The 12,812-nt window shown below is 38.8% G+C and overlaps 1 protein-coding gene across 2 annotated transcripts in view; it reads left to right on the top strand.

Annotated features, from left to right (window-relative positions):
- The first annotated feature begins 1,557 nt into the window (after nt 1-1,557).
- Nucleotides 1,558-12,812, top strand: part of znf185 (zinc finger protein 185 with LIM domain) — a 61,714-nt gene continuing 50,459 nt past the window's right edge. For both annotated transcript variants that reach the window (XM_057850624.1, XM_057850622.1), the window contains exons 1-6: nt 1,558-1,731; nt 2,455-2,520; nt 5,914-6,031; nt 6,107-6,202; nt 6,291-6,317; nt 6,406-6,459. In XM_057850624.1, coding sequence (XP_057706607.1) covers nt 2,505-2,520; nt 5,914-6,031; nt 6,107-6,202; nt 6,291-6,317; nt 6,406-6,459 — 311 coding nt within the window. In that variant the 5' untranslated portion in view covers nt 1,558-1,731; nt 2,455-2,504. The remainder of the gene's footprint in view (nt 1,732-2,454; nt 2,521-5,913; nt 6,032-6,106; nt 6,203-6,290; nt 6,318-6,405; nt 6,460-12,812) is intronic.

Genomic DNA, 12,812 nt, shown 5'->3' with positions numbered 1-12,812 from the left:
CTGTCAGGTTTCGGGGCTTTGATTGAGGTCTGGAGACTGGCTAGGCCACTCCAGAACCTTGATATGTTTTTTACGCAGCCACTCCTCGGTCAACTTGGATGTATGCTTCGGATCATTGTCATGTTGGAAGATCCAGCCATGACTCATCTTCAAGTCTTTGACTGAGGAAAGGAGGTTGTGGCTTAAAATCTGACGATAAATTTCACCATTCGTCCTCTGCATTATACAGTACAGTCGTCCTGTTCCTTTTGCGGAAAAGCAGCCCCAAAGTATGAGGTTTCCACCCAATACTTCACAGTGGGGATGGTGTTCTTTGGATTTTACTCATCCTTCTTTTTCCTCCACACACAACGAGTAAAGTTTGCACCAAACAGTTCTTCTTTGGTCTCATCTGACCACATGACTTTCTCCCATGACCCCTCTGCATCATTCAGATGGTCCCTGGCAAACTTAAGACGGGCCTTCACATGTACTGGCTTCAACGGGGGAACCTTCTGAGCAATGGATGATTTTAAACCATTGCACTGTAGTCCTCTACTAACAGTAGCCTTTGAAACTGTGCATCCAGCTCTCTTCAGGTCACTGACCAGCTCCTGCCGTGAAGTTCTAGGCTGAGCAGTCACTTATCTCATAGTGAGTGATGCCCCACGAGGAGAGATTTTACATGGAGCCCCAGTCCGAGGTAGATTATCAGTCATGTTTAGCTGTTCCCATTTTCTAACATTTGCTGCAACTGATGATTTTTTTCTCAACGAGCTACTTTCCAAATGTCCCACAGCCTTTTCAAGCTTTGTGGAGCTTAACATTTTTTTCTCTGGTGTTTTTCGAAAGTTCGCTGGTCTTGGCCATGGTAGCAGTTGGATTATGACTGACTATGGGGTGCACAGGTGACATTATGGGTGGTGGGTGGGTGATTACTCATGGGGTAAAGGTGGACTTTTATTCAAGGTAGACTTACAACTCTTTGAGTGTCACAATTATTGCAACAAACATTCTCTGCAAACAAGGTCATAGAAATACGTTAATTAATATATATTTCCCAAATGGTTCAAAATTAAACACCATAATAAACCTTACAAAAAAAATAAAAATAAAAAAATAAAAATTATAACAAAAAAAAAAATCCACTTAAAAATGCTCATTCTTACGTACAATAACAATGTATGTTTTTGTACTCAATTCACACTTCTTGTTGTACCTCAAGGCCCCTCCTATTACCTCATTTGCCCATTGACTGTGTTACTTACGATCCATTTAACTGTTCAAATGGATTGGAAGCCTCTTCATGTCAATGGCAGCCAATACGTTTAGTGGTTTTCAAGTGCATGTTTCCCACTAATCCCATGTTTTCTGGCTAGTGAGCACGAGAGCTTTACTAATTCCCGCCGGGGACGTTGCTATGTATCACCAAGGCCTGGACTAGCATTATTGTCATGTCATCCTTTCCTCCTCTTCGATGGTCTCCTAGATACAAGGCAGCGATTTGCTTTCTCCCTCCCAAAGACCAAAGTGAATACCAAGCAACCTCGATTAGTCACAATAGTACAAACACAGTGCTCCACCCCGCACGACTTGTCCTCCTTGACTGGCTTGGCTTGTTAGTGCTCACGCCCGTACCTGTACTTCAAGCCACCTGTCAGAAACAACACTCACAAATTCATACGCACATCCACTTTCCAGCTAATACACTACATTGCTGAGGTGTTCTTTTGGATAATTAAGCAAGAGAAGGTCAGTATGGTATTTTTTCCTGTTTTAGGGTGACTGATTGAAATCTTCAATCATCATGACACACAAATGGTTTTTAGTCAGTGTTTGCCGTGTTATTTTTCTAAGGGTTTTCTTCTCGTTTGCCTATGTGCAGTTGTCTGTCCTGTTCCGTCTGCCTCTTAAACAGACGTCATTAATCATTGATGATTTTGTGAGGACAGAAGTTTTAAGTCTTGAACAAATATTTGTTTTGAAACCCGTGGGTATCAACAAAAACTAATTACTGAGGTAATAATATTGTCATCAGGTACTGAGGGAGTCAATTCCACAACTGTGGGGAATTTTTCATGTTATATTTGCTCAAGAAATGTCACTTTTAAGCAGTTGCTTGCCCAGTTTATCCACGTAAGATTCTCATCAGTCTTTTCCTGTAAAGTTTTAAGGTTTAAATTTTAGTTTTTGTGGTCTTAGTAAGTATTAAACCAGTCATTCTGTTGGCCTGTGTTGTAATAGATTCTTTGTGATTTTTAGGCAATGTTTTTTTTTTTTATTTTGGAAAGTGGAAATACAGGCTCCTCTACATGTTTTAAGGACGAGAAAGAGGAATTTCTCTCAGAACGCCTTTTTTGGGGAGGGAACAAAGCGCAGGAAGGCTGATTACTATCAAAACAGCCATTCATTGGTTAATATTTACAGTTTCTAATTTCTGCCTGCACTTATCTGAATGTTTTGCACATTTTTTAGGTTATAAAAATCAGTGACAAAGAAACGAGGGAAAGGTTCTGATAAAAACCATGGCAAGCGCAACTGGTGAGTAGTCGTAAAGTGTCTCGGCCCAATAATGGATCATCATAGGGTGTGTCTCCGAGAGACTGGGAATGTTATTTGTTTCATTGTTCTGATTGTATGCAAAGGGAACATAAAGTACAATGCCAGAATGTAAAATGCTATTCCGTTCTGAGGTATTTTAAGTGAGTTCAGACCTTTTCTGATTCTATTTTTATATACCACCACAATGGAATTGAAATTAAATAAGATTTACGTAAATGTGTTTTATACAGCAGAGCTACAGTGTGTGTATTTTTTGTTTAAAGCATTTTAACAAGCAAAAAAAAAAAAGATATTTTACGATTCGGGTATTGATCATGATGATCAATTTAGATTGATGTGTGAAAAGATATTTTAATTTCACCTTATATTTATTCTATTGTATTCTACAGTCCCTGACTAAAGTCTTGTCGCTTATCCATTTTGTAGAAACAATTGCTAATAACCTGACTTTTAATTATTCAATTGGTTTCAGAAATGGCTCATATGAAAGCTAAGACCCTCCCAAATGAAGTTGAATGTACAAAAATATATTTGTTTCACTGAAAAAAGATTTATCATTTAATGAAGACATAAAGGTCAAATTTTGGCAAGGCAAAAGTTTTGTCACCTACAGAAAATAGTGTGAAAATTGAACAAAAAATGTACTTCAAATACAAAAATATGTTACATAACATAAGCGAATTAAGAAGTTGTGCTGTGAGATCCAAATTTAATATTTTGTATGACTTCCATGGGCTTCGGCAAGGATTCATACAATTTATTGATGAAGTCATCAGGAACATCACAGAAAGCAGTCTTGGATGCCTCCCAGAGTTCATCAACATTCTTGGGTTTCGTCTTCCATGCTTCCTCTTTCATCCTACCCCAGACATGCTCAATGATGTTCATGTCTGGTGACTGGGCTGGCCAGTCCTGGACGATCTTGATCTTCTTTGCCTTGAGGAACTTTGAGGTAGAGATTGAAGTATGCGATGAAGCGCCATCCTGCTGCAGAATTTGTCCTTTTTTATGGTTAGGAATGTAAGTGGGAGCTAAGATTTGTTGATATTTCAGACTATTTATGTTGCCTTCCACCCTGCAGATCTGGATGTAACCCCAGACCATGATTTTGGTAATGATGTAACCACCAGACTTCACTGTTTTCTGAGTGAATCTTGGATCCGTGCGGGCTCCAGTAGGTCTCCTGTAATATTTGGGGCGTCTGCGGTGTAATTCAATTGAAGATTCATCTGAAAAATCCACCTTTTGCCACTTTTCCAGCGTCCATCCTTTTGACAGGCTGTGGGCCTTGGCAAATGCCACACGGTTTTTTAATTGTCTGCACCCTGAGAGATAAAATAGTCTGAATTATCAACAAATGTTAGCTGCCTCTTACATTCCTAACCATAAAAAGGGACAAAATCTACAGCAGGATGGTGCTCCATCGCATACTTCAATCTCTACCTCAAAATTCCTCAAGGCAAAGAAGATCAAGATCGTCCAGGACTGGCCAGCCCAGTCACCAGACATGAACATCATTGAGCATGTCTGGGGAGGGATGAAAGAGGAACCATGGAAGACGAAACCCAAGAATGTTGATGAACTCTGGGAGGCATGCAAGACAGCTTTTTTTGATATTCCTGATGACGTCATCAATAAATTGTATGAATCCTTGCCGAAGCCCATGGAAGTTATACAAAATATTAAATTTGGATCTCACAGCACCACTACTTAATGCGCTTATGTTATGTAACATATTTTTGTATTTGAAGTATATTTTCAATTTTCACACTACTTTCTGTAGGCTATGGAGGTAGATTTGTGTCTTTATCATTCAATCAAAAAAAAAAGTTGCTTCAATCAAATAAAAAGTTGTTTCAATCAAAATATATATTTTCAATCAAAGAAAAAGTCACTTCAATCAAAAAAAAAAGTGTGAATGCAAAAATGAATTTGAAATTCAAAAAAATATATTTGAAAACTGCTTTTCTTTGATTTTTAAATTTTTTTTATTTAAGTCGTTTTTTTTTATTAAAACATTTTTGATTGAAGTTTGATTTTGTGTTCGGACCACATTTTGGCTAGGACATTTGTATCTTTATTATTCAATCAAAAAATAAGTTGCTTCAAACAAAAAAAATATATATTTTCAAAAGAAAAATCACTTCAATCAAAAATTTGAAAAATTAAATCGTAGAAAAAAAGGTTTGAATGTGAAAAAATATTAGAGACTCAGAAATTCGCATTTGAACACTTTATTTTTCATTCAAACTGTTTTCTTTGATTGAAGCAATCCTTTCTGTGTTTGAGCCATATTATGGGTAGGACATTTGTGTCTTAATCATTCAATCGCAATAAAAGTTGCTTTAATCAAAAAACTATTTTTAATCAAAGAAAAAACTCATTTGGAAAATTTCTTTTTTTTAAAATTTGAAGTACATACAGTATATATCAAAGAAAACAGTTTGAAAAATAAAGTGTTCAAATGCGAATTTGAGTCTCAAATATTTTTTCACATTCAAACCTTTTTTTCTACGATTGAATTTTTTAAATTTTTGATTGACAAGATTTGTCTTTTGAAAATATATATATTTTTTTGTTTGAAGCAACTTATTTTTTGATTGAAAAATAAAGACACAAATGTTCTGGCCAAAATGTGGCCCAAACGCACATTTTCTTTAAAAAAAAAAAAAAAAAAATTCAAAGAAAAATAGTTCTCAAATATATATATTTTTTGAGTTTCAAATTTATTTTTGCATTCACATTTTTTTTTTATGTGACTTTTTCTTTCTTTTATTCAATGATAAAGACACAAATCTACTGTACCTCCATAGTACGCGACAAAACTTTTGTCTTGCCAAAATTTGACCTTTATGTCTTCATTAAATGATAAATCTTTTTTCAGTGAAACAAATATATTTTTGTTCATTCAGCATCATTTGGGAGGGTCTTAGCTTTCATATGAGCCATTTCTCAGACCAATTGAATTATTAAAAGTCAGGTTATTAGCAATTGTTTCTACAAAATGGATAAGCGACAAGACTTGTCAGGGATTGTATTATATTCTATTCTATTTGTTGGTGCTGTTGTAGTTAGAGAAACTGCACATTAACGCGCGGAATTTATCGTACAATTTTCAGACTATAAGTCGAACATGACAATAAGGCTCACCCACTAAAGTTGAAAAGAACACAGTATTTGTCCACATACTATATAACCCGCACAGTAACTAAGCCGCAGGTGTCCACATTATATTATGGGATATTTACAGCAAAAGACATGCAGCTCATTTGCCTGCACTGGACTATAAATTGCAGGGTTCAAAGCGTGAATAAAGGAATGGTTTATAATTAAAAAATAAAAGTAATTCAAATTCCTTTATAACCAATTAAGAGGGAGAAAAAGCAACTGTATTCCGCACGACCAAAGTCAGGGCCAAGCTGAAGGAAGATGGTAGCTGGATGAACCGCAACACTGAACCTGAGGATCAACCTGCAGAAGAGAAGCCATGGTAAGATTCCTCTCTGCCAGCTCTCACTATTAGCATAGTGTCCTTCCAACGCTTACTAATTGTGCGTTCATGCAGGATGGCAGAATTAAGGGCCAGACGTCAGAATGGAGAACCAACCAGTCCAGTGTCTTCACCCACTTCCACTGCACCACCCAAATCTGACAATCCAAAGTAAATGCTCCGTAAATCATCTGTATTTATAATTTTGGAAATCAAAATTACAGTATATGCTGATAGCAGTTCTTTGTTTTAAACTTAGATCGCCTTCCTCTGGTTTCATGATCAAGTAAGTACAACACAGGTTCAAATAGAATTTATTGATGCTACAATGCTTGAGAATATCTGTTTACTCACAATTTTTGTTGTGCATACAGGAATGCTTTTAGCAAGCCTGTGTCATCCTCCACAAGTACTTCCAATGGCATTAGGTAATAATACACTTACCTACAACAGCATACCAGTAGATGTTTTTACTATAAAATAGTCTGATAGGTGATAGTCCTGCATTCCATACTGCTTTTAGAAAAGTGGCAGTACAAGGGGAAACATTCAGTATTTTTAAGTTGGGAGATGGATTTTTCTCCTACATCTTGTCATCCTTAAGTAGTAGATTTCAAAAGAATACATTTTTTCCAAAATCAGTCAGTGGCAGCAATTTGGTGATTGTAGCACTTTACTAATAGGTTAAAACCTATTAGTCATGCTAATTTAAGATTTTATGTAGTCATAACACAAATTTACTTCTCTTAAATTATTTTTAGTATTCCTAACTCATTAACTTAGTTTTACCTGAATATTATAATACACGGAACATGAAATTTGGTAAATGGAGTAAGGGCCCCAGTACACCAGATGCATGATCGTTGCGTTTCCGGTCCGACTCCGGTAAAAAATAGCGCCGGAGCCAATCCGTTCCCATTATATCCTATTGTTCAACGTATATCGGCCGCGTCAGGGCTCCGGATTGACTGCGAACCACCTCCGGCATGCCGCCTGCCCGCCGGATGGTATAAGCTATTTTCTATTTTTGCTGGGCCTGACGTCAAAAGCCCAGGTGCCTAATCACGGTTTAAACACGAGCGAAAATGGATGATGAGCGCTTCATCATGGAGGTGGAAACTGGAAAGTCTCAAAGTAATATACGATGCAGCAGATCGTTATTATAAGGACAGCATTAAAAGCGAAGCTGCAAGGTGTCCTATTATGTGTGTTTTTCTGGCAATGATATCAAACACACGATGTGCTGATAACTTTGAGCGAGAAAAAAAAAAAAAAAAAGCGTATCTGGAAGTGGTTCCACTGCAGAAATTGTAGTGCCCGGTGCACACACAATGCCGGTTTGTATACAGAGTCGAGGGGGAAAAGTACGAAAGAGAATAAAGAGACACTCACAAGTTTAGACCTGGTGGTCTATTCAAGACGTTTCTCTTTCTTTCCTACATTTCACTTGACTCTTCATAGAAAAAACAACAATTTGCGCTGGGCACAGGAATCTGCAGTGTTGAGACACCAATTCCAAGTACGCTGTTTTTTAGTTCGTGTAGTATATAATTCGCTATCCATTTTATAAATATGACAGATTATTTAACAGTTGTTTATAACAGCTCTATGAGATGTTATGTGCCATAAATTTTAAATGTGCACAAAGATATAAACCCACTGACACAACCAAGGGCATAATAGCCCCCCTTCCCCCCACACACGGAGCCCTGATCTCAACATGATAGAGTCAATCTGGAATTAAGAGACAGACACAACTAAAATATTGTAGCGTCGCCGGGGCTGTCATCGGTGGGTTAATTTATGCACCAACGCGGGGCTGTCATTGGTGTGCTGGTGCACCAGCGCGATGCTCCGATTGGGGGACGAGATAGCGTCAGTGTACAGTGCCTTGCAAAAGTATTCGGCCCCCTTGAACCTTGCAACCTTTCGCCACATTTCAGGCTTCAAACATAAAGATATCAAATTTTAATTTTTTGTCAAGAATCAACAACAAGTGGGACACAATCGTGAAGTAGGGTTAGGGTTAGGTTAAATTTATTGGATAATTTAAACTTTTTTAACAAATAAAAAACTGAAAAGTGGGCGTGCAATATTATTGGGCCCCCTTGTGTTAATACTTTGTAGCACCACCTTTTGCTCCAATTACAGCTGCAAGTCGCTTGGGGTATGTTTCTATCAGTTTTGCACATCGAGAGACTGACATTCTTGCCCATTCTTCCTTGCAAAACAGCTCCAGCTCAGTGAGGTTGGATGGAGAGTGTTTGTGAACAGCAGTCTTCAGCTCTTTCCACAGATTCTCCATTGGATTCAGGTCTGGACTTTGACTTGGCCATTCTAACACCTGGATACGTTTATTTCTGAACCATTCCATTGTAGATTTGGCTTTATGTTTTGGATCATTGTGCTGTTGGAAGATAAATCTCCGTCCCAGTCTCAGGTCTTGTGCAGATACCAACAGGTTTTCTTCCAGAATGTTCCTGTATTTGCCTGCATCCATCTTCCCGTCAATTTTAACCATCTTCCCTGTCCCTGCTGAAGAAAAGCAGGCCCAAACCATGATACTGCCACCACCATGTTTGACAGTGGGGATGGTGTGTTCAGGGTGATGAGCTGTGTTGCTTTTACGCCAAACATATCGTTTTGCATTGTGGCCAAAAAGTTCAATTTTGGTTTCATCTGACCAGACCACCTTCTTTCACATGTTTGGTGTGTCTCCCAGGTGGCTTGTGGCAAACTTTAAACGAGACTTTTTATGGATATCTTTGAGAGATGGCTTTCTTCTTGCCACTCTTCCATAAAGGCCAGATGTGTGCAGTGTACGACTGATTGTTGTCCTATGGACAGGCTCTCCCACCTCAGCTGTAGATCTCTGCAGTTCATCCAGAGTGATCATGGGCCTCTTGGCTGCATCTCTGATCAGTTTTCTCCTTGTTTGAGAAGAAAGTTTGGAAGGACGGCCGGGTCTTGGTAGATTTGCAGTGGTCTGATGCTCCTTCCATTTCAATATGATGGCTTGCACAGTGCTCCTTGAGATGTTTAAAGCTTGGGAAATCTTTTTGTATCCAAATCCGGCTTTAAACTTCTCCACAACAGTATTTCGGACCTGCCTGGTGTGTTCCTTGGTTTTCATAATGCTCTCTGCACTTTAAACAGAACCCTGAGACTATCACAGAGCAGGTGCATTGATACGAAGACTTGATTACACACAGTTGGATTCTATTTATCATCATCGGTCATTTAGGACAAAATTGGATCATTCAGAGATCCTCACTGAACTTCTGGAGTGAGTTTGCTGCACTGAAAGTAAAGGGGCCGAATAATATTGCACGCCCCACTTTTCAGTTTTTTATTTGTTAAAAAAGTTTAAATTATCCAATAAATGTTGTTCCACTTCACGATTGTGTCCCACTTGTTGTTGATTCTTGACAAAAAAATTAAATTTCATATCTTTATGTTTGAAGCCTGAAATGTGGCGAAAGGTTGCAAGATTCAAGGGGGCCGAATACTTTTGCAAGGCACTGTATATAGTTGTTGTTTTTGCATTGGTGAGGTGGCGGGAAGTTATTAAAGAAAAAGAGGAAAAAGGCGTTGAAGCTATGTGTTGTTTTCGCGGCCAAACTTCTGCTTAGCAAACGTCACAATAGCAATATGCAAGGAAAAAAATGTGCTCTCTCTCTGCTTCTCTGATGAGTACAGACTCCGTGTGTTTGTCATTGTTTTAAATGGCACATTATCGCGCGCGATCACGCGAGAGCTCATGAGGGGACGGAATTGGCGGACCGCAGCCTTGCGCTGCTGGTATGATTTGCCTGTTTTTGACGTACTGCGTGGCACGCAGTCAACACTGAACCGGACCGGAACCGCAACGGTCATGCATCTGGTGTACTTGGGCCTTAACACTTGTACAGCGCCTTTCCACCATCAAGGCACTCAAAGCACTTTGACACCAGTGTTGTTTTTGGCAGCCATTTAAATTTTCGTCTTAGTCTTTTGGACGATAATACTTAGTAGTCGTATTTTAGTCATTTCAAAATATTATGTTTGTCTTCGTGTTGTTTTAGTCGACGTTTACTCTATTTTTGTCTGTAAAATTAAAATTAATAATTAAAAGTTTCACTTCAAAAATAAATAAAATAAGGTTTCCAACTATTTCGAATGAACACTGACAGACGAGCACATATTATAGCATCTACAAATCTATCACGTGATAATAAAAATTCAGCAGGAAAACAGTACATTATTTTCAACTACAAACTGCACTTTCTGGAGAAATTACTTTGGACCTTTGCTGTAGGGAGTTACAGATCTTTTTTTTTTTTTTTTTTTTTTTTTTTTTTTTGCCCTTGAAAGTGAATGGGAAATTTGGACGTCCATGGCCGTCAATGGCATCGTCTTCCATATGCGTCAATGGAATTGGGGACATTTGGGGGACACGTCCTATTGATATCTGGTCATTTCCTGTTTATTTGGGACATTTTTTTTTTTTTTTTTTTTGCCATTGAAAATGAATGGGAAATTTGGACGTCCCTGGCCGTCATTGGCATCGACTTACATATGCGTCAATGGAATCCAAGTACAGCGAGGACGTCCATCCAGCCAGAGGTCAGGATAGTCAGGAGGTTGCGGCTGAAAAATAGCCACTCCCCAGAGGGGAGGGGGGAAAGGGGACACCGGGTGACTAATGATGAAGGGACTAGTCAACTAGATATTAGAATTAGAAAAGAGAAATAAAGTAAGACAAGTGGTAGGTAGAGTGAGAAAGGGGATAGGAATCAGTGGCTGAACTTCCCCGAGCGTTATAGCTTCTAGTGCAGCTTAGACTGAACTGTGAGTCTAGTCTGATTTCAACTAACCTGACCATAAGCTTTGTAAAATACGAATGTTTTTAGTCTGATCTTAAATGTACAGACTGTGTCGGCTTCTTTAATACTTGCTGGAAGCTGATTCCATAAGACGGAAACTTGGTAGCTAAAGGCTCTAGCTCCTACTGTACTTTTAGAGACCCTGGGAACTACCAGTAGACCTGCATTCTGAGAACGAAATGTTCTGTTGGGGCGGTATGGAACCAGAGCATCGGTCAGATAAGATGGCCCCCAAACATTAATGGTCTTAAATGTAAGAAGGAGGATTTTAAATTTAATTCTAAACTTGACTGCAAGCCAGTGAAGGGCCTGGAGCACTGGGGTGATGTGCTCTCTTCTATTAGTTCCTGTTAAAAGTCTTGGTGCTGCATTCTGGACTAGCTGAAGACCTATTAGAGGACTTTTAGGACAAGCTGCAAGTAAGGAGTTACAGTAATCCAATCTAGATGTAACGAACGCGTGAATTTTTCTGCATCGTTCTTAGACAAAATATTTGTAATTTTGGCTATGTTGCGCAGGTGAAAAAAGGCTGTTCTGCAGGTTTGTTTAATTTGAGCTTTAAATGATAAGTCTGGGTCAAATAGAACTCCTAGGTTTTTAACTGTGGGGCTGGAGGCTACGCTTACATTGTCCAGATTGACTATCTGGGCATTTATATCTCGGACGCAGGTGCTTGCCTGATCTGCTCAGGTTTAATTGATAAATACAGTTGTGTGTCGTCAGCGTTACAATGAAAGTTAATGCTATGTTTTCTGATGATATTGCCTAAAGGAAGCATATACAGCGTAAACAAGATGGGCCCAAGGACCGACCCTTGCGGCACACCATAACTGACTCTGGAATACGGTGATGATTGCTGGTTTACATTGACAAACTGGTGAGAGAAATAGGATTTAAACCAGCAGAGGGCTGCTCCTCTAATGCCTATGTCCCATTCTAGTCTCTGCAATAAGATATTATGGTCCATTGTGTCAAAGGCTGCACTCAGGGTCCAACAGAACCAGGATCGAGACTAATCCATCTTCAGCGGCTAGTAACAAGTCGTTAGTTATTTTGACTAATGCAGTTTCAGTGCTATGATGAGCTCGAAAGCCAGACTGGAAAAGTTCAATTAAACTATTGTCCTGTAGGTCCTGACAGAGTTGTTTAACTACCACTCTTTCAAGGACTTTGGAGAGGAAGGGTAGATTAGAGATAGGTCTATAATTGGCCAAGATATGAGGATCAAGAGTAGGTTTTTTCAAGAGCGGTTTAATGACTGCATAACTGTTATAGTCATCATTGACGAAAACAACACTGTTTGATACTATATGCTCATTTGCTTACTAATGGCTGAGCATCAGGAGCAACGTGGAGTTCAGTATCTTGCTTAAGGATACTTAGACAAGGTCACCAGTTGAGGAACGATTTTTCCCTACCACTGAGCCATGACACTGCAATAAATTCATAACACATAACAAATTAGCCTTAACTTCCATAAAAAGCGCCCTGGCAAGAGAACAGTCAATCAGGGTGTTTACGTCAGTTGTCTGATTTTTCCGCTGCTATTGTGGTGGCACTGGTTAGAATCGTGCTTGGAGCAACTTGTTATATACAGTGGGGCAAACAAGTATTTAGCCAACCACTCATTGTGTAAGTTCTCCCACTTGAAAATATTAGAGAGGCCTGTAATTGTCAACATGGGTAAACCTCAACCATGAGAGACAGAATGTGGAAAAAAATCACACTGTTTGATTTTTAAAAAATTTATTTGCAAATCATGGTAGGAAATAAGTATTTGGTCAATACCAAAAGTTCATCTCAATACTTTGTTATGTACCCTTTGTTGGCAATAACGGAGGCCAAACGTTTTCTGTGACTCTTCACAAGCTTTTCACACACTGTTGCTGGTATTTTGGCCCATTCCTCCATGCAGA

This window comes from Corythoichthys intestinalis, chromosome 11 (assembly GCF_030265065.1).
Source record: "Corythoichthys intestinalis isolate RoL2023-P3 chromosome 11, ASM3026506v1, whole genome shotgun sequence".
NCBI classification, from domain to species: Eukaryota; Metazoa; Chordata; class Actinopteri; order Syngnathiformes; family Syngnathidae; genus Corythoichthys; species Corythoichthys intestinalis.
The sequence above is the reverse complement of the archived record's forward strand: the minus strand, read 5'-3'. Positions and strand labels throughout refer to the sequence as shown.